Genomic DNA, 21,618 nt, shown 5'->3' with positions numbered 1-21,618 from the left:
CCAGGAGCGGGGGAGCCTCCCTCCCCTTTGACTCGCCGCCGGGAGACCCTGTCTCTGGGGTGGCAGGGGAGCAGAGACGTGGGACGGAGCCCCTGCAGCCGCCAAAGGGCGCTGACGCCGCGGCTGCTGCGGGTGTTGATGCCGTTGTGGCAGCTCAGCCGGCTGGAGCCAGCTGTACATGCTGGCGAATGTCGTCCGCCTGTTCCGCGGCCGTCTTCATGGACTCCACCATGGCGTGGAACTGGGGTCCGAGCAGCCCGTCCGGGCTGATTGGAGCGTCCAGTAGCACTTTTCTGGCCGTCTCCGTACAGACACCTACTTCAGCCCGAGGTGGCGCTGGATCTGTGTCAATCCTCGCCTGGGAGACAGCAACAGACGCGCACAGAATGAGCGCCGTGCTGGCCACCTTGCTAATTTCCTCTGCCTCGGTGGTGGACCGCTCTACCAGTGTCCCCACCGAGTTGGAGAGCCGCGCGATGTTATTCGCCGCCGCGCTGTGGTGACGGAGAGGGGGAAAGCATGTTCGGCCGCCAAGCTGGCACCCTGCTCTGACTCTGTCTCCCCCATCCGAGGGAGGGGAGAACCGAACGGTGAACCGTGGAGGGAGGCGGGGCAGGAGTTGCTTTTCTTCGGACTCCTGCCCGGCACTCGGCCCCAGGGACACGAGGCCCCGTCCGTGGGCTCATAAGCCTGGACGGGCCAATCGTCCTCCTCGGCCACAGCAGCAAGAGCGTCCGCTCTCGGCTTCCTGTCGCCCGAGGGGAGACGGGCGCAGTGTGTGCATGCTACCTGCTGGTTTAGAGCCGCGTATGCGTGCTCTGACCCCAGGCAGGATTCGCATACTGCTTTTATCTCTGCTGGTCATAACTCATTATGAACCCAGAGCCACATGAGGGACAATCGCGGACGCAGTTGTCCTGATGATTCTCAATTGCGGTGCTTCAGTAACTGTGCTGGTTTGCTGAAGAAAAGAGGGAGCAGATTGCCGGGCCCCCTTCCTACTTATACCGGAAGCAGGCCCGAGGGTGGGGCCCACCTAGCGGGTGGGCGTGGACTACAAGTTTTCAGTGCTGCGCGGGGGCGCAGGGGGATTACCCAATAGCGATAGCCTTAGAGGGCGAAGCCATATACGAAATAGAACAGTGTCACTATTGCCCCTATCACACCAGCGCCTTTTCAGCTCCGGCTCGGAGCTAGAGCCTGAAAAGCGCCGGGTTTTCCAGTTCACACCGGAGCTGCGCCGGCTCTTAGCTCCGGAATCCGCTTCATTTCCAGCTCCAAAAAATGGTCGGTCCAGAGGCAAGAGCTTTGGAGCTAAGAGGTGACGTCGCTTACGTCGAGGCGTGCAGGAAACTAAACCCACCTCCCATGGGTCGACTGTTATGCCTGCCTACAAGCAGTAGTGCCTATAAACACACTTTATAAAGTCAGGCAACACTAACCAGGCTTCGTGTGATTCTGTTTATTTGTGCCTTACTTTGACCATCCGTTCACTGTTATCGATCATTGTGGAGAGAGGCAGACGTGTTGTTTTGTATTATTGCAGCTATCGGATGCAAGTAGTCAGTTTAGCTTCGGTTGCTATGCCAACATCACCCGTTTTATACCAGAGAAACTTTCATAACAGCGTTGTGATACCAAACAGCGTCAATTGAGACTGACACACATTCACTTAGGCTAAGGGGAACGGGATATGCATCAGCTGCTTGTGTGAGTCGGACAGTGAATACTTTAGAGCGGCCGCTGCAGTGCGAGCTAACCGGGAGCTAACGGGAGAATAAACTCCCGTGGAAGAGCAGCCAGCACTGCAGCGGTCGGTAAATGCTGCAGAAACACATTAATAAACAATGAACTACGGCACTCTGGAGAAAAGTATAAGGTTGGAGAAGTCGTTATTCAATTTATTCTGGCTTCGTGTGATTAAAAGCAACACGATCATCGACCCGACGCAGTTGTTGTTGTTGTTGTTGTGAGCGCCGTAATGGGTGCCGTTGGGTGGCAAATCAGCGATGTAAACGGTGACGTCATGACGCAGCAAGGGCAGCTCTGGGGCGCCAGTGGGCGGTGTGAACAGGGCGGGAGCTGAAAAGGGAAACCGGAGCTGAAGCAGAAAAGCTCCCGCTCGGAGCTAGAAACTGAAAAGCGCTGGTGTGAAAGCCGCATATCAGGACTACAGTGTTACCAGACACCACAACACACCTTTAACAGTCACTGATACACTCACACATCTGGCTTTAATAAGTAACTGAAGGAAACAGGAAATGTGACAGACTTCCTTTGACTACGAGTTGCTCTAGTACTTCCTCTCATCATGTTCTCAAGGTCCAAGGTGATGTCTTTAAACGTCTCCTTTTATCCAACAACTACAACTCAGGACACAAAAGAATGCAATTACATTTATTTCTCCATCTAAAACATCTTATTAGGTATTCTTGGTCTGCATGTTCACGAGATAAAAGAGCCACCATCATTAAATATAATTATCATGACTGTCGTCTCTCCCCTGCTGTCACTTCCTTCTGCTTAAAGCAGTGCATCTTTACGTCTCACTCCCTCTCTACTTCCCACTCGTTGTTTTACCCAGATTATCCATTTTTCTCTCGTCTCCATCAGACACTCCATCTCCTCCTCTTCCTCATTACACTCACGTTTCCCAGTGGGAAGTCTATTAGATCAAGCCTCTCTCTTCTCGCCTGTGATGCAGCCATGTGTATCCACTAGTTCATTGTGAAACTACTCTCCCTCCTCTCGTCAACACGTCCTCCGCTCTCTGTCTCTGCAGCTGAGCTGGTGTCATCTCACTAATCTCTCTGGCCTCTCCACGACCCGTGTGTGTCTGTCTGCTGCTTCCTCTCTTCCCCAGCTGTGTGTCTCTCTTTCTGTTTCTCAATCAAACACCATTTACATGCACACAAACTTATGTATCACTATACAGGGTGTGCCCATGGTGAGCCCATAGGTCATTTTATGTTACCACCATTTGAAAATAAGAAAATAGAATAATCACCCGATCCTAGTAACGATTGCTTTCACTTACGTTGAAGTCCAAAATAACACCATGGCTGTGTCAAAGTTGAAGCGCTGCAATGGAGACTGATGCAGTGGAGGCTTGTTGTGTGAACACTGTGGCCGTTTCTCAATGTCGAGCAGAGAGAGACACTATTTCAAGTATACTACGTCGTCGAGTGGCACCGAATGCTGGGCATTTAACATGCATTTAAACAGTCCTCCGGCGCCACTCGATGGCGTGGTATACTTGAAATAGTGGCTCTGCAGCAGGGTTACTCCACGGTTTACTCGACATTGAGAAATGGCCTGTGTTGAGACAGTTTGGAGGCAGAGTGCAACAGAGCTTTGGAGGAGGGGGTGTGTGTAGAGCTGGAGCTGGAGCTACAGTCTGACACTATTGGATTCTGATGAGGTTTCATCTGAAAACCTAAAACAGTAAACAACTAATCAACCTAAATTAACAAAACTTGTGTTTAGGTCAAATGTAGAGCACAAACGATTGAAATGAGATTTCCCAAAAAGAGATAGCTTCATTCCTATAGTAAGTCATAGCTAATAATAGCATCAAAATCAAATGACCATATTTCATTTCCAAAGCATGCATCTTCCATGCTACAGCATCTGTTGGCTAGTTTACATGATATGGCTTTGTTGTGAAAGCTTGTATACAGCCGCTACAAGTACCAACATGAGTTCAAAAAGGGCACCGCACAATTAGAAAGCTGCAGACAGTTATTCTAGATCATCTTAATCTGATGATGTAAATAAATTATTACTCAGTGATAAACCGGAAAGTCTACATTTCCTCACTGTCTAAGCTCATCATGCACCGGCTGCAGGGCGGACCTGCCTGAGAAAGTAGACTGCTGTAATCTCCTCTAATCCTCAGCACCAGAGACATGCCCTCAGACAGTCACACACACACACACACACACACACACACACACACACACACACACACACACACACACACACACACACACACACACACACACACACACACACACACACACACACACACACACACACACACACACACACACACACACACACACACACACACACACACACACACACACACACACACACACACACACACACACACACACACACACACACACACACACACACACACACACACACACACACACACACACACACACACACCTATTTTAATCCCCCTGCTTATTTCTGTGCTCCTAATTCAAGTTTCTTTGATTGTTTCTTTTCATTTAAAAGTCTGAGTGTCGTATCTGTGATGCTATTCAATGATGACTATGCTACAACACCCCTTGTTGTGAGATACAAATGATGTGCAATATATATATATATATACACACACTACACACACACATACATACATACATGTTGTTAATAACTGCAATATAGACCTGGCTGCTATATCTTCAAAACGGTTACAGATGTATATTTAGTCAATTGTGTCATGTTTGTTGTATGCATGCTTCCTAGCTAATATGAAGCTATCTGTGGCTCTGTTCTGCTTTAACACACGTGAATGTCCCCTCTGTGGGAAGAATAAAGGTATTCTGGTTTTTTCAATTGTTTCAATTATTTGGCCAGGATAATGGTTACATTAATATTCATTCAGTCTGATGGTTTAAATGTCTCAATGTCTTCCCTTCTCCCCCTCTCACAGAGTACAACAAGCTACTGCTCAGCCATTTGAAGGAGGAACGTGGAACCAAACGACAGACCAAAACATAAAGACAAGAGGGATAAAAGAGAGGGAATGACAGACTAACGCAGGGGGGGGGGGGGGGACACTAAGCTGCTGAAGAGAAAGAAAGGTGGGGGGAAAGTGTGTGAGAGAAATCATTAATCTGTCTGTGTGTGTACCTGCGCTGTGTATATATCGGTGTGCACTCACATCTGTTTGTGTGTGTAGACTGTACGTCTACTTTCCAAGGTCACTGCTGAGAGCTAGGGGGGGGGGGGGGGGGTTTAACAAGACCAATGGACAATGACGACATTAGCCCTGCAAGAAAGACTGCTCTTAAAGGAGCAGCTCCGTCAGGACACAGGTCTGCAGGGGAAACTATATTGAGACAAGTAGAGGTTTTATTCATTCATTACCTCAGATGGATCAGAGGCATGCAGGGATCACATCTGTGTTCTGAAGCAGAACTGGCAAAAGCTAAAGGTAATACGAAAAGAGATAGACAGAAGCAGTGTGTTTGAGAGCATGAACTGCTCTAGCCTTCCGTAGCACACACACTCTGTGTTAGCCTGCACTCACGTTGAGAAATACCCGGCAGTATCTCAATACAAAGCCTCTCGGGGGGTTTGAGGCGACAAAAGGCTTTTCATTAGTGAGCTATAGACAGAGGATGAACGAGGAGGTCCAGGTGTGTCTCCGTGCTTAGAGGACACAATCCAGGCAGGCAGGCAGGCAGGCAGGCAGGCAGACAGACAGACAGGCAGGCAGGCAGACAGACAGACAGACAGACAGGCAGGCAGGCAGACAGACAGACAGACAGGCAGGCAGACAGACAGGCAGGCAGGCAGGCAGGCAGACAGGCAGGCAGGCAGGCAGGCAGACAGGCAGGCAGGCAGGCAGGCAGGCAGACAGGCAGGCAGGCAGACGTCCTCAAAAGGTCGTGAGTTATGTTGAGGAGTGGGAGAGAGGCTTCCATACCTGTGCTTTAAAAGAAAAGGCATGTGACCACTCAGAGTCCTATTAGCATATTTGTTTTCCTGGCTCTGTCTCCCCCTGACTTCACTCATCTTTAACAAGCTTTTGACTTCCTTTCTTGCTCTCACTTAAACTTTGCTTTGTAAGATTCAGTAACTCAAGAGTCATTGTGAAATGAGACACCTGAATGAATGCCAGAAGTTAAGATTGATGCAGATTCTCAAACCAGACGGTTAAAGCTTTAACAACACCACTTTTTTATCCGCAAACAGCAGCCATCCGTCATCCACCCATCGATCTCTTTCCCTCCCTTGGCATCCCTCCATCCTCTCCCCCAGCTCGTACCGTCTCTAAATCTTTCCTTCCATCCATCCAACCATCCATCTCCTGACGTATGCTCTCTTTGCACCTTCTTATATTTGTATTTCCATCGGCCTTCCTTGTTCATTTATCTTTGTTTTCAAGGATACAAAGAGCTGCTTTCTCGGGCAGAAAGTCTGATGTTGTAAATGTGCAGGTGGACAGTGATAAGCTTTATGTACATATTCCCGCTCATACACATGGTGGTGTACATGTCAGCTGAAAGGAGATCAAACGGATGGCTGAACTCCTTTGATACTTTTCCGACTGACCCAGAGGTCAAGCCATTCATAAAGTCAACACTGTTCCCACCCTGTATGATGACAGAGAGATCACAAACCTGGAAGTTTGACACAAATACACAGTATTTAAACTGCAGCGCCCAGGACAAATACTAAACCAAATGTACAAAACTGATACAAAGCTACAGAGTTAACATTTAGCAACATGTCACTTTTTAAACGCACACTCTTGCGGCTTTCACACCAGCGCTTTTCCCTTTCGAGCTCCGAGCTAGAGCTTTTCTGCTCCCGCTCTGTTCACACCGCCCAGAGCCCGACTGGTGCTGCCGCTGCTGCGTCATGACGTCACCGTTTACATCGCTGATTTGCTCTAGTGATGGGAATTCCGGCTCTTCTTGGTGAGCCGGATCATTTGGCTCACCAAGAAGAGCCGGCTCTTTCGGCTCCCAAACGGCTCTTCAGTTTACCACATATTATACCTTTTAATTAAATCAAATGTAGCCCTGTTTTGACTAATGATTTATATGTGTACACATATATCACTTACATTATTCAAGACATCCTTTGTACTAAAGTATTCGAAAGTAAAAATTACATGTTTAATATAAATGATTTGCTGTGGCCAATTGTTTTCATTGCATTTACAGACCCGTGTACCTCTCTGATACGACCCAATTAATGCATTGACTTGCTTGTAGAACCACGCTACACAAAACAGATAGCAACACCTATAAAAACTATTTAAAAAAGGGGCTACTGTATCGACCTATATAAAGTATATAAATATATATATTTTTTCAAAATACCAAAAAGATCCTGCATTTTAGCCATGCCTCATTTCGCTCCATTTGCTCTTTCCAGCGCTGTTTTTGCAGGGGGCTGATTCTGTGAGCTGCAGCTGACCACGCTCCCCTGCAGGAGATGGGAGCATGCTTTGAGATCAGCTGCTGAGCTGTCAGAAGAGGGGGAGAAAAAGAGATCTCCGTCCTCCGTGTTTTATTCTTATAGAAGTAAGAAGAGAAGTAATGGGGCAGAAAGAAACCCTCCTTTTTACGCAGCGGTCCAGACATAGACATCAAACGGCGACACATATTCAGTTGCCAGTTCCTTTGGCATTAGGGCAGGGATATCGAGATACTTCCCAAGGTTTGACATCATGAATTGTGCTACTTTTAAAGCAAGCAACGATGTTTTCAAATCTGTAATCAAAAAGCTCCTCAAAAACACTATCGAAGCAGTTCCTGCCGTTGCTACGTTAGTTCAAACAGTAACAACGGACTACTTTTCTTAGCGGATGCATGTCAATTTAAATCAATACATACAACTCTTTTTTAAATCAATAAAATCATTTTCTAAATCCATACAAGCATTTCAATTAATATTGGGAGTCATGTCGTTACTTTATTGAGAATGTGGCCATGTGTAATAAGCGGGATAATGTGCACATTGCATAATGTGCCTTCATGCCGATCTAGATCCCTCCGCAAAAATAAATAAAAAACCCGTCGTTCACTTAAAAGAGCCGGCTCTTTGAGCCGGCTCGTTCGCGACCGACACATCACTAATTGCTCCCCAACGGCATTACGGCACTCACAACAACGGGGAACTGCGTCGGGTCGATGATCGTGTTGTATGGAGTCAGATTTGGGTCAATATTCTAGCGCGTAAAACAAGCTACTCACCAGCGGAAAATGTGCTTTTACACGCACATAAAATGACCCTTGCGCGCAGATTAAACCCCCGCGAGCGGCTATGCGCTCGCTCGCGAGAGAGACAGCCCTCTTGCTCCCTCGCGGGAGTGTCAGCCTCACTCGCTCGCGGAGTCTGTCTACACGCACGTGAAAAGTTTCTGGCACTTTGGGGCGGAGCCACTGAACTTTGATTGACAGCTGCAAGGAAGCCCGGAGTTGCCAGGTTTGATAAATGCCTGAACTACCAAGAGCCGAGGAGTGACAGCTGCAAGATCAGTTGGACGAGATTGAATGGTAAAGTTGTCCATAAAAATACTATTATATTCGTAAAGTGTACTCCGCAAGCTGATAGATACAGCGGACAGACAGTGAGAGGCTTGGAAACACTCGGTCCCGGCTATTTTGTAAATCTTTTTTTCATTTACTATCCGACTGCTCACCATCTGCTGTCTGCATCTGGTGAGCCTAACCCTAACCCTGGACTGAATGACCACAGACAAAAGCTGGTTTTCCAGATGATATGTTACATGACATGTTACTTGTTAGACGCTTTTATCCAAAGCGACTTACAGACTCAATACTGTGGGCAATCCCCACGGGAGGTGAAGTGTCTTGCCCAGGGACACAACGACATGCTGACTGCAGAGGGGTTTGAACCTGCTGTGACCCCCTGATCCGAACACCTACGGACAACCCACTACGCCACACGCCTCCATATGTCCGCTCAGTTGTGTACATCTGTCCCACACATTTTCTTTGTCGTGTGTCTGACTGACCTGAGAGTAGAAATTAACCATGGTGGTGGTTTCTATGTCCTTCTTTCCCAGTATTTCCATTTTCACTGGAGCGGTTGGGAACTTGCTGGAGAAGTAGTCCAAGAAGTCCGGCAGGTAGCTGGCTTCTCCATGGACGATGCCCATCACGTAATGAGCTGCCTGAAGAACAAGTACAGTAATACAATTGAAACTTTATATTGTATAAATGTACTAAGGGCCCTTTTACAGAAACGTCTTAAGCCTGGTCCGATCTCAGTTGAGGAGGACATTTAGGTTTGTTTGTATTACACAACATGTTTCCATAATGCATTTACTTTGGATAGGAATTGAGCTATTACAATAACAAACTGTCCTAATTATAGGATTTAGGATTCCTAAATGAGGACGGCAGAACGCACAGCGCTCCTGCCAGTGGTTGCACAGATCACACATGCACTAAAATAAGAGATACGGGCCATTGACCGGGTTCTGTTGTTTTATACGAAAAGAAAGGAGGACTGAGAAATGATAGGACACAGCCATGAGTTTTAGAATTGCTTCTGTGATGGGAAGATAAGACTTTGCCTATCTTTAAAACGATAAGATAACACAAGCAGAACCCTGGTGAATATCTGACTGCCGTACCTGCGATGAGTCCTCGCTGAAAGACAGGGTGACAAACTCCTGGGCGAACCTCTGCATCTGGCCAGGGGAGAGGGAGGAGAGCTGGGAGGTGTAGGCATGGGCCACCAGGGCCCCCCCGTTCGGCTGCTTCTCTATGTGGATGTACGGGGCAAACTCCAAGCCCACCATGCCGGGATAGCTGCACTGATGCTGGGGTTGGGTCGGGGTCTTTGACGGAGAGTTGAGGGAGTCGAGGAGGGCGCAGTTTGAGAGAGATTTGGGGGTGAGGTGAGGAGAGGAAGGTAAGAGGTGTGCAGTTTTGTTGTTGGGTGGAGGGTAAACAGGTAGGGGGGACTTAAATGGAGACAGGGGGGAGTTAAGAGTGACATCAGAGGATGAGGGAGAGGAGTTGGGAGGTGGGGAAGACGAAGGGAGGAGAAACAGGCCCGCACAAATGGTCTGGCAGGAGCGGTGGTACATCTTCACTCGTTTGTGCTTCTCCCCCTCTTTATGTTTCTTCTTCTTTCTCTTCTTCACTTTCTTGACCTGCAGGTCCTCTGGGCTGATCTTGGCCTTCTCTCTTTCACCTGGACAAAGGGGCAGAGAAAGGGACGTTACAACTTTGAGGGGAAGACAGTTTTTAAAGGAGACGGCATTCTTTAAAGATTAAAAATAGGTCATTTTGAAAAAGCTTAAAGGGAGTAGGGGGACACGTAATTCATGCACTCTCTAAAAATAAATCTAGTGTGCAGTCTGCAGTGTGATGGATCAACAAACCAGCCAGCGGCTCTGTCCTCTTGCAATGGTGAGAGCTCAGAGAAAGCTTTCAGTGAAATGAGGTGAAGTGAAAACAGGAAATCAAGTGCTGACGATTCGTCAAAGCAGGTTATATAGAAGGGCCAAACACACAACAATTACATAATATCCATCATTACGTTGTATCATTTACTCTCACTGTTCTTAATCACCAAACCAAAGTGACATCTGATAGATTCACAATACAGCAGAAGATAATGACTCGTCCTAACTATTGTAGACAGATGACTCATTCCTTCTCCCAGGTGGTGTCTCCGGGGTGAATGTAGACCAATCATTTAAGGACTGAAATAGCATCTCTGGAAAAAAGCAGATATGACAAAGCCAGGAAACAAGCTTTCCAGAGGAATATCTGATCAGAGATAAGAACGCACGTGGTGGACGGTCTCCATGACGCCTGAGGTGTTTAAGCATGTGTGTGTGTGTGTGTGTGAGAGCTGTTAACATCCATTTGGAAATGTGTTGTGGCTGGTTCATTCTTACCCAGCGGTTGTGTAAACAAGCGGATACATATACATTTACTATGTGTGTGCGCGCATGCGAGTATTTTTGATAGTTGCTGCCTCAGCATAAATCACATATCCGCTATCCACACACACCCATCAACAAAAGTTCCATCATTTGGGTTCACGCTTTAAAAACATTTAAAACATGGTGGATGTATTTTCCTCTGACATTTAAAAAACAACGCCTAAGTGTGTACAAACCGGGATGTCACCTCTTTGCTCACACACCCATGTGTATAAGAACGGACCACATGGCTCAACAGTCGCTGTAAGGTCAGATAAGTGACAAATAAAACACACACACACACACACACACACACACACACACACACACACACACACACACACACACACACACACACACACACACACACACACACACACACACACACACACACACACACACACACACACAACACACACACACACACACACACACACACACACACACACACACACACACACACACACACACACACACACACACACACACACACACACACACACAAAGCAGCCCTGCAGTCAGAATAGCCGCTTGCTGTGTATTGATTTTCTATACAAGTTTCCTCGGGGTGCCTCTCTGTCGTCATTTCCAATTGTAAACTTAACACTCAGATTAAATTCTAACTTCTCCCCCCTGACTTCACCACTCCCAACATTTACTAACTGAACACTCTCTGATTAAATGCCTCACTCAGTTTAACTGGATATCTACTCTGTGGTGGGCAGAGTCTCCCTCTTGATTCCCACCATGGATCTGGCAGTGTCTCTTTTATTGTACAAACACAAATCACATGCTTGTCTCTCTGGCAGGACCACTTCATCAGCCTCTCCCTCTCATACTGCGAAGATGCAATGACGTGCCAAGGACGCTTGTCCACCTCACATTCAGTTTGAAGGTTTAAAAGGTGAGCTGAATTATCAAAGGGATTTACATCTGCACCCTTCTGTGGCTTCACCGGGGCCTTCACCGGTCACAGGGGGATCATGGCACAGCAGCACAGAGACATGCTGTGAGTCTGACTAAAGCTCGAGGAGAATTCAGTATAAAATGGCAACCGTGTAATGTCGGATTATTGTGTGTGTGCATGTCTGTTTCAAAAGGGTAATGTCAGATACAGAGAGAGAAAGGGGGGGAGGAAAAGAGACGGACATGAGCTCACACCGCTCAGCAAATAATTCACTGCTGTCGAAAGGTTAACAATGAAGCTCTCCAACACACACACGAAACACTAGCATGGCACACCTGTAGGGGGACTGTGGCCTTTCTCCTCGTTTATGCACACAGACATCATGATTGGTTTTTTAATCAAGGTTTAAAAAGCTTTAATGTAGCCGACACTCGGGACATAATTCACCATTGTCTTTGGTTAAACACTAGCATATCACTTCAGGGCCTTTTCTGTGATGATTAACCTTCACACTAACACATCACTCCTGTTCTGAAGTCTTTACTCTGGCTTCCTGTGTGTCAAAGAATTGATTTTAAAATAATGCTGCTGGTTTATAAAGCTTTGAATGGTTTAGGCCCAAAATAAATGTCTGACCTCCTGCTAAATGATGAACCATCCAGAACTCTCGGGTCTTCAGAACTAAACTTTTTGATAAGCTTTAATACTTCATCCGTTATCAAAAGTGTTCCGTCTCCCCAGTAATCAATGAACTGACTCATCATGTCACCACTAGTGGCGCGTTTCCACTGCAGGCCTCGCTCGGGCTCGCTCGGTTTGGTTAGGCCCGGCTCACTTTAAGGCTGCGCTTCCATTACAGTTTAGGAACTGGGGCAGTTACTATAGTAACGCAGTGTAGGCGGAGCCGTCATCTTCAATGAGCGCCCCAGAAAAAGAACACAGCCGTTAGCTGTTAGCCCTCAGAGCTCACAGCTCTTCATATCTGTTCAGAAACTAGACAAAAGTTAAACAAGTACAAACCACAGACTGCCTGTGTCATGGAGAATACAGTTGCTGGTTTATTTATGTCTGTAGGCCGTTGTTGTGAGTGTGGACGGTCGGAGCATATATAACGTTAGCTTAGCCAAGCTCCATTTAGAAAACACGCACTTTAAAAAGGGTGTTTCGCCTGCCGTCTGTCTGCTGACCTGTCAAAGCGTTAATTCATGGTTTTTACTAACCGGTATCAGTATGTTGTTACTTCGGCATCATTTAGAAACGTGTATTACAATGAAATCACGGTCAAATATGTTCATCTTGTTGTAGTTGTTGCCCCCTTGCCAGCGATTCTCTCTCTAGTTTAGCATACTCAGCCTGGTTGTTCCTGGCCCTAGAACCACGATTTTATGGGGCCAGAACAACTGTGAATTAGCACCCGCTAGCCGGTACTAGGCCAAGTGGAAACGCAACCAAAAACGGTATGCTGCAATGGAAACGCGCCATAGCTGTCATTCATGCATTTACTTTGGGAAGAATTGCATTAAAAATACTGTCCTTTATATTATGATACGTATTAGTTTTCCCTGTTTTATTTTGTCAAGTCAACTTCTGTCTTTGTTTTCCCGTTTTATTTTGTAGAATGTTCACCCCACTTTGATCCATGTACTTTGCCCTCCAGCCGTGACACTTAACTTAAATGCACCTTTGTACGTCTTTTATACATGAATATGTGTCCCCGGTGTTCCAGGGAACTCACCAAGTGTCAGAAAACACAACCCTCTCTATTTTTCTCCATACCCAAATCTCTGAAAAGGGGGCTGCAACGGATCTGATATACTGATCCAGATTTGAATACTGTCTTGACGTCAGGACGGTGGCGCTACGGCTATTGGTCAATTCTCCACCTATCAGGAGAATGAGAGGTTGGGCCACGGCCGGCCATTGCGGCTGGAAAGCACTGGAGACGCTGTAGTACATATGCCAGGCCTGTAAGTGGCGCTGTAGTCTGCCACAAAAGCAGCGAAGAAGACTTCCCTTGCATGGTTGCCATTCTGTTTATTCTCTGCTGTGGCTCTTTTTCTCCCTCCCAGAGGCAAGCGTTTGCGCCTCCTGCTTTAAAACAAATGAATAATGACTCTATAATCGCATGTAAGGGATAATGTGTAGCGACGCGGTCATTATGGGGAAAAGAACACCGACAGGCACTGAAGGCACATTATGCAATGTGCACATCCCGCTTATTACATGGCCACATTCTCGACAAAGTAACGACATGACTCCCAATATTAATTTAAATGCTTTTATGGATTTATAAAATGATTTTATTGACTAAAAAAAATTGTTGTATTGATTTAAATTGACATGCATCCGCTAAGAAAAGTAGTCCGTTGTTACTGTTTGAACTAACGTAGCAACGGCAGGAACTGCTTCTATAGAGTTTTTGAGGAGCTTTTTGAATACAGATTTGAAAACATCATTGCTTGCTTTAAAAGTAGCACAATTCATTATGTCAAACCTTGGGAAGTATCTAGATATCCCTGCCCTAACGCCAAAGGAACTGCACACCCCCCTCTCCTGCAGGGGGGTGTGGTCAGCTGCAGCTCACAGAATCAGCCCCCTGCAAAAACAGCGCTGGAAAGAGCAAATAGAGCGAAATGAGGCATGGCTAAAATGCAGGATCTTTTTGGTATTTTGAAAAATATATATATATATTTATATACAGGTATGGCCCTACAATATATGTTTCAAATATAGCATGATAGGTCACCTTTAAAGAGAAAAAAGTAAAGGAGAGACAGACAGAATAAGAACATTACCCACACACACACGCACACGCACGCATTAGCCTGTGGGGTGTGTAGCTTAGATCACTGAGCCAGCATAACACAGAAAAGTATTGATTTAGTCCTGACTCTCACACAAACAAATGCTCAAACAGTAATTGTTATTTGACAGCTTCCTGCTAAGAAATTAAGAAATCAAAAACCCATAACTCACTTGTTTGGGTTTTATCTTTTCTTCCCTATTATCACTCAAAGGGCACTCCCATATATCTGCTGCCAAAATAATAATCAACAGAAAACAAATCAACAGTTTGACGATGAAGGAAACCTCAACATAAGGGAACACGGATGCTTCAGCAGCTCCTCGGTTACAACCACCTGGGACAAACTCCATACTTTGGAGACAAAAGAAAACACGCAGATTGACTCTTTTGAGATGTTTCTCAATGCGAGTTATTAAGCAACAATGTCAGATTTGGACTGGATACAGCTTCCAATCAGTCATCTCTTAATTTGTAATATGATTCTAAATTGAATGCCGTTAGTGTCGGAGTGTTTGTTGGACAAAAAAAGCTATTTTTTAACATTTCAAGAACCAAACGAAAAACAACGTCACCCTACATGAATCACTTGGTTTGCATTGTGCGTCTCCACCGACCTTTGATGGGCGGCTGGACTTCTCCGTTCTCCATCTTGAGTTCGTGGATCACTTTGTGCTTCTTCTTCTCCCTCTCTCGGTCTTTGACCTTCTTCTTCTCCCTCTCCTCTCGCTCTCTCTCCGTTGCCTCGTCCTTGTTGGAGTGCTCTGTGGAAGCAGAGGGCATGTGTTCAGGTCTCTTAGGTTAGCATTAGCACCCAGACGTACTCACGACACACATACTTCACTTGTTTGAGAGCACTTCATTTAGTTTCTCCCGCCCCTTGACTAAACTCTTGCCAAGTGTTTCACCTTGGCCTTCATCCTTTCCCTAATCGTGTTGCTCTTCCTCCTCCAAACGGCTCCCTGGTGCAACACATCCATGTCTCCACGATGCCTTTGGTTTATCTCTCTCCTTTCCTCAGCACTGTAACGACCTACCAATCCCCTTTAAGACTCCAGCACTCACTCTGCAACTTCACACACAGCCGTAAAGCTCATCAAAATATCCTGCACGTTTCCTCCACCCGTCTTCTTTCCTCTGCTAGTGTCAATATGATCCGCTCTTAAAAATCCTGCCTTGCTCTCTGACTTATTTGATGTCCTCTTCCCGGCGCTTCTCCCTCTGACAGAATCATTTCAGTGTTGAGGGAATGTGTGCAGATCAAGGCATGGGAGTGCACTCTCAGGTTGCACTCATTGCAAATGGCTGTGGGTGAGAGCAGCCGTTTAAGATGAATATCAGCCATCACACGTACCCCTCCCGTGCTTCCTGAAAGGTAAGTGTGGATGGGAGTAAATCACCTCTCTCCTCCAGCACAAGCTAAGAAAGAGTTCATTGCTTTTTAAAATATAATCTTGAAACATTGCAGAGAATTTCCTGATTTCAATAGATTTAGTTTTTATTCTTAGGGTTTCTGACATTTCCCCTGTTAGGTACTTCGCTGTGTTCTTTGCAACACTTCATCACTTTGTTAAGAACTTAAAATAACTCAATTCTTATATACATATTCTCCTTTGATTCTTTATTTCCTTTCATATCCACATAAAGAAAGAACAACTTTTTATTTTCACCACAGTAGTTCTTCTGCGTATTCTTTCTTTTCTTTGAACTCAGTCAGTCTGTGCTTGGAGACTGTTCTCTCTCTCTCCTGTGGTCACGGGGAGTGGGAGAGTGGACCCAGTGGGGTTGGACCGGCTGTTTGCAGGATCAAAGGAGAACATTCTTTGAAAGTCAAAAAGGCTTAAAGGAGCAATCGGAGAATCAGAGGTGCATCGATACACTCCTTTTGAATGACTATATTTCAATCAAAACCATGGCGTTGTGAACTTAAGTAGGTCGCTTGGGTTTGCTACTGAACGTGCAGGAAGTCATTATCCTCGTACCTTGTGGTGAACAAACGGAAGGCAAACATTTTTAACAAAGCGTTTTAAGAAATGACTAGACACTGTAAACTGCCTGTTAAAGAAGAAACGGCATGTTTCAAAACATCCATTTCGCTCTACTACAGGAAGCCGCCCACAAAGGAGGTTTCACTCAGATCTAATGCCAGATATATGAAAGCATGTCCGACCAAGCCAGAGCGGCAGCATTCATAAACTTTGAATTAAGACGCAATAGGAGATAAATTAGCCCAGGTGGCTGACTGGGTCTTAAACAAACTAGAATGTGTGCTAATTTATCACAGCTTGAGAAGAGGGGCTCCCCCTTTAAAGTCAACAAGGACAGTGAATTGCTTGAGGTTCACACGTTCTAAACTGGTGTGAAGCTTCACAGTGTTGATGTGTCATGAGAATACACCACAAAGCTAGAGGTGCAAGTGAATCAGAAATGAATGGGATCCATGAAACTTCTCAGGTTTCTTCTGAGCTTGTTTTCAGGCTTCCTTGCAGCAGCCGGGTTCTGAAGGGGAACCCAGCAGGTGCTTTTAACTGTCCGGATGCTCACAGAGAAGAAGGGACTTTGAAACATAGAGGGCCAGAGGCAGACGGTTTGTTAACGTCAACCACGCAAGTCCCCACTGCCATCCAACTGTCAGAGCTGTGGAGGAGAATCATTACTGCATGAAATCAAAGGGGGGTTTCAGATTTACATTTTGACATCAACTGTAGTATCTTCAATTCACTTGCACTAAAATAACCTTTATTATTGTTACATTACAGTGTTGCATATCATAGCGTTACATTTATCTGTAAAAAGCATAGATTTGTTTGGCTAGCTAGTGTGTGTGTGTGTGTGTGTGTGTGTGTGTGTGTGTGTGTGTTAGTGCTGCCAGCCGAATTAAGCTAAATGTGTGTCCTAGTATTTTGTTGAGGAATCTGAGGGCTTCCAGGATTAGACATCACAGCTAAAGGAGAAGCTACGTGCACAACATGCTCGATATCATTTCTGCAAATAGAATGACTCACGGCGGCAAACAGACGGAACAAAGGTGAAAGCCACCCAGGCCTATGATGTACACGTTAAAGAGGGACAACTGTAACATCAAAACACTGCAGTGAGACACCAAAGTGACGGCGATATATCAGTGTTGTAGGACTCCCTGCCACACTACAGGTGAACCGGCCCACCAGGACCCTCGTAAAGTCCAGATGTGCATCCTGCTACGTGGCAAATTCAAGCTGATCTAAAAGTGTAAATTGCTGTTCATTCACTCTGTGTCAGTCTCTTTAACGGTCGTGTAATGCTTGGGTCTGAATAAATGACCATGCAGACAGTTAATTAATAGTTAAATGGAGGCTGATTGCGGCCACGCTTGATTTGCTCTTTTCCTGTCGCTGTACGAGGACAGGGATTCTTTCAGCATGCTGCATTAGCATTCACACACAAACCTAATTACTGCAGACATGATTCACAACAGCCCCAGTCTCCCTGGTTTACATGCATTGTTTAATAGTCAGAACAATGTCAGGGTTTCCCACACATAGACTATACTTGGGCGGGCCGCCCAGGTATAATAACGGCCGCCCAAGTATATTTCGCGACCCATTTAGGTTTGGTTTTTTTTATAATTTTTTTTTTTATTCGTCCGTGACCACGACGCCATCTGCGATCGATTAACTTGTGGACAATGATCCCTCGCTCCCTTGCACTGATCTCGCCTCCTTCTGGCCTGTTAAGTGGCCTGCCTCACACAGGGTGACTGGCTGTCCACATGATGTGGCCTGCCGACATGGCCACTGTCATACAGATCATAAATCAAAGCCCTTGATTGGTCTCTGTGTGTCACTCAAGCTCGGGATAACCTCAGCTCAGGTTAGGTAAAGGACTCTCTGAGTGTTTAGATAGTTAACTTAGTCTAAGTTCTCAGTGGGTCTCAAACGGTGTGGTCACCATTTATGTAAACACATATTTCCATTTGAGAGGGTAGTGATTGGTCTAATGGATAGTGAGGTGGGCTGAAGATCGGAAGGCTGTGGGTTCAAATCGCGCCAGGAACACCACCACTAGTGTGCCCTTGAGTAAGGCACTTAGCCCTTAGTTACTCCAGGGAGAATGTCCCTGTAATCAGTCATTATAAGTCGCTTTGGATAAAAGCGTCAGCTAAATAAAATGTAATGTGATTAGTAAAATATGCATGAATAAATAAATAAAAAGTTAACTGGGTGAAAAAAGGTAAGATACACTTTTAAAACTTGTTGAGAGAAAACTAGTCTTTGCTGCTGCCTCAAAGAGGAGCAGGAGGGAGAGGAGGGAGACAGGAGAGGCTGATTCAGGAGCACAAACACACTCACAACTATAAATGAACCAAAAATAAATTAATAAACAAGTTTCAGTGTTTTTTTCATATTGGAAATGGTATGTTATTGGTTATGGCCATGATTTTATGATTATTGAAATGTATACAGTTCTGTTTAATATAGGTGTTTCCATAGATCTAGTCTCTTTATTTTCCCCTCAAAATGCACCAGATTGATGCATTTAACTCCAAAATAAAAAATAAAATCTTACCGGGGGGGCATGCCCCTGGACCCCCTAGAGGATTTGAGGTCGACCCCCACTAAAAATCACATGGATAGGTTCCTAAATATATTTTTTTTAAATAGTAACCCATTTCCATATGCTCATGTGTGGGTAGTAGATTTAAACAATAGGGCTATCATTATGGGCCCTGCCTGTACCTGTTCGCTCTGCCATCGCGTGAAGGGTCTGCTAACAAGCGACCAACAGAAAGGTTAATGTTGTTGCACGTCACCTCACCCCTCCCCGCTACCACCACCCCCCCCAAGTATATTTCAGATATGTGGGAAACAGATCTGTGGGAAACACTGGCAGTTAATGGACCAGCACCAGAGGTGTTCCCATACACACAGGCGTTGGAGCTGTTCTTCATGAAATCCCAGAAGGATGAAGTTCTCTGACAAACAGTGCCATCTTTGTGCAAAATGATTATACAGGAATGTTAAGTCAATAAATAAACATGTTGTTAAAACTTTTTTTCTTTTCCAGCCTTTTTATTCAGTTATGATTGATCTGAATTAAACCTAAAAAAAAAAATGTATTGGTGTTTTGTCGTATGTTTTATCCTATGTATCACCTGCTGCTGTTTTATGCCTTTTATTCTACATTTTATAGTTGTACTGTGAATTGTGTCCTGTGTACTGTACTGTAAAGTCCTTTGTACATCCGTGTTGAGAAGGGTGCTATATAAATAAAGTTTTACTTACTTAATTATGAGTAGGAGTATCTTTAGAGCTGCATCTGGTTTTACTTATAATATATAAATGACTGCATGTAAATGGGTGTCAACAACAGGTCTTATGGCGCATTTCCACCATGGCCGGAGCGTGGTTTAAGTGTGCCGTGTAGTGCCCGTTTTTGGTTGCGTTTCCACTGCCTAGTTCCGGCCCGGGGCTACTTTTTTACCTTTTTTCTGGCCCGACAAAATCGTGGTTCTATCTGGGCCAACAAACAGGGCTGAGTCGGGCAGAGTATGCTACACTAGAGAGAGAGAATCGCTGGCAAGGGGGCTACAACTACAACAAGATGAACATATTTTACCGTGATTTAATTGTAATACACGTTTCTAAATGATGCCGAAGTAACAACATACTGATACCGGTTAGTAAAAACCATGAATTAATGCTTTGACAAGTCTGCAGACAGACGGCAGGCGAGAAACCTTTTAAAATGCGTGTTTTCTGAATGGAGATCGGTTAAGCTAACGAAATATATGCTCCGACAACAACGGCCTACAGACATAAATAAACCAGCGACTGTATTCGCCATGACACAGACAGTCTGTGGTTTGTACTTGTTTAACTTTTGTCTAGTTTCTGATCAGATATGAGGAGCTGTGAGCTAACAGCTAACGGCTGATGTCAGTTACTACCTCAGTTCCTAAACTGTAATGGAAACGCAGCATAAAGTGAGCCAGGCCTACCAAGGCCTTAATATACCGTACTAAGCCGTGCGAGGCCCTGCAGTGGAAATGTGCCATTAGAGTTAAACAATTATTTATTTCACACAAGATCAGCTGACCTAATGCAGTAATGATTCCTCGTTCACTGCACTTACTCCAGTGTCTCTAATTTCTAGACCAGATGTATGTAACCAGGAGTCGTGGCAGTATCATTAACCCTTGCTCCGACAGCAAACCAAACCGTAATACTAATAATACTGTGGCTGCGTGATCCTCTTTTGATCCCTGCAGGAAGTGAAAACATATTAGAAAAACAATATTTAAAATTGTGTTTTTTCGCAATCCCCTCAAGTCTATGCTGACAGCAGCTGTGTGACAGGGAGAAGGAAAAGGACTGACACACTGGAACAGCTTTAACAGGAAGCTGGAGCATTTTAATCCTTTTGAAACATTTTGCCCAGGATTAATTTTACAGCAACACTCTGCTCAATATTCATATACTTCCTCATCTGCACACTTGAAGCTATTCAATATAATGACAGTCTGGCCATTGAGCAGAACCCAACAGCAATTACAGGCTCAGGACTTTGCTCAAGAGCACCTCAGTGGGTGCTTTTATTTATGGTTACTTATGATCACATTTGATCAGGTTTAGGGCTGCACAATATGAGGAAAATATGCGATGTTAAAAATATCACAATATAGATATTACAAATATATAAATAAACAGATATTAAAATGTACTCAGTTGTTCCCTTCTGCTGCTTTCAGATTACTGTTGCATAGTTCTTGTTAATTAAAAAATAATAAGGAAACTATTTCCAACATGTGTATTGAACACAAAAGGCACAAACAAGTATAATGGATTACATATTAAGTTCAGTTTTCTACTTATATGCTCTTAAAACTACCCAAAAAATCTGATCCAATCTGTGTTTTTCATGCAATCGTTTTTTTTCATCATTAAATAGTTTCAGCATGCATGTATATACGTTGTTCAATTAACATACTACAATATGACTACACTGACTTTGTGTAATAATTGGTAAATAAAGGTGTATTTACTCAGTTAAGAACATTGTTTATTTAACAGTTACATTCTTTTTTTAAATCCCATTTCTGTTCCAGTTCTATGTGAAGACCAACCCCAGCCTCCCTCTGTTCTGAAATGCAGATAAAGCGTGCACGCACATCCAACACAGGCAGTTTACACTGATGGGGTGTTTTGGCCCTTCTGGTGTTCTCCCTGTCTGCAAAGGCTGTTCAGTCATGACCTCTCAACCTACCCA

General features: G+C 44.9%; 1 protein-coding gene across 2 annotated transcripts in view; it reads right to left on the bottom strand.

Annotated features, from left to right (window-relative positions):
• LOC117439094 (lysine-specific demethylase RSBN1L-like) overlaps positions 1–21,618 on the bottom strand; it is a 35,519-nt gene that overhangs the window by 11,360 nt on the left and 2,541 nt on the right. The window contains exons 2-4 of one of the 2 annotated variants that reach the window (XM_034074830.2): positions 14,988–15,134; positions 9,356–9,921; positions 8,732–8,890 (exon numbers count right to left, since the gene is read on the bottom strand). In XM_034074830.2, the coding sequence (XP_033930721.1) occupies positions 8,732–8,890; positions 9,356–9,921; positions 14,988–15,134 (872 nt within the window). The remainder of the gene's footprint in view (positions 1–8,731; positions 8,891–9,355; positions 9,922–14,987; positions 15,135–21,618) is intronic. The other variant, XM_034074831.2, reaches the window with a different exon arrangement.

This window comes from Pseudochaenichthys georgianus, chromosome 23 (assembly GCF_902827115.2).
Source record: "Pseudochaenichthys georgianus chromosome 23, fPseGeo1.2, whole genome shotgun sequence".
Lineage (NCBI taxonomy): Eukaryota > Metazoa > Chordata > Actinopteri > Perciformes > Channichthyidae > Pseudochaenichthys > Pseudochaenichthys georgianus.
This window is presented reverse-complemented; position numbering and strand designations above follow the sequence as displayed.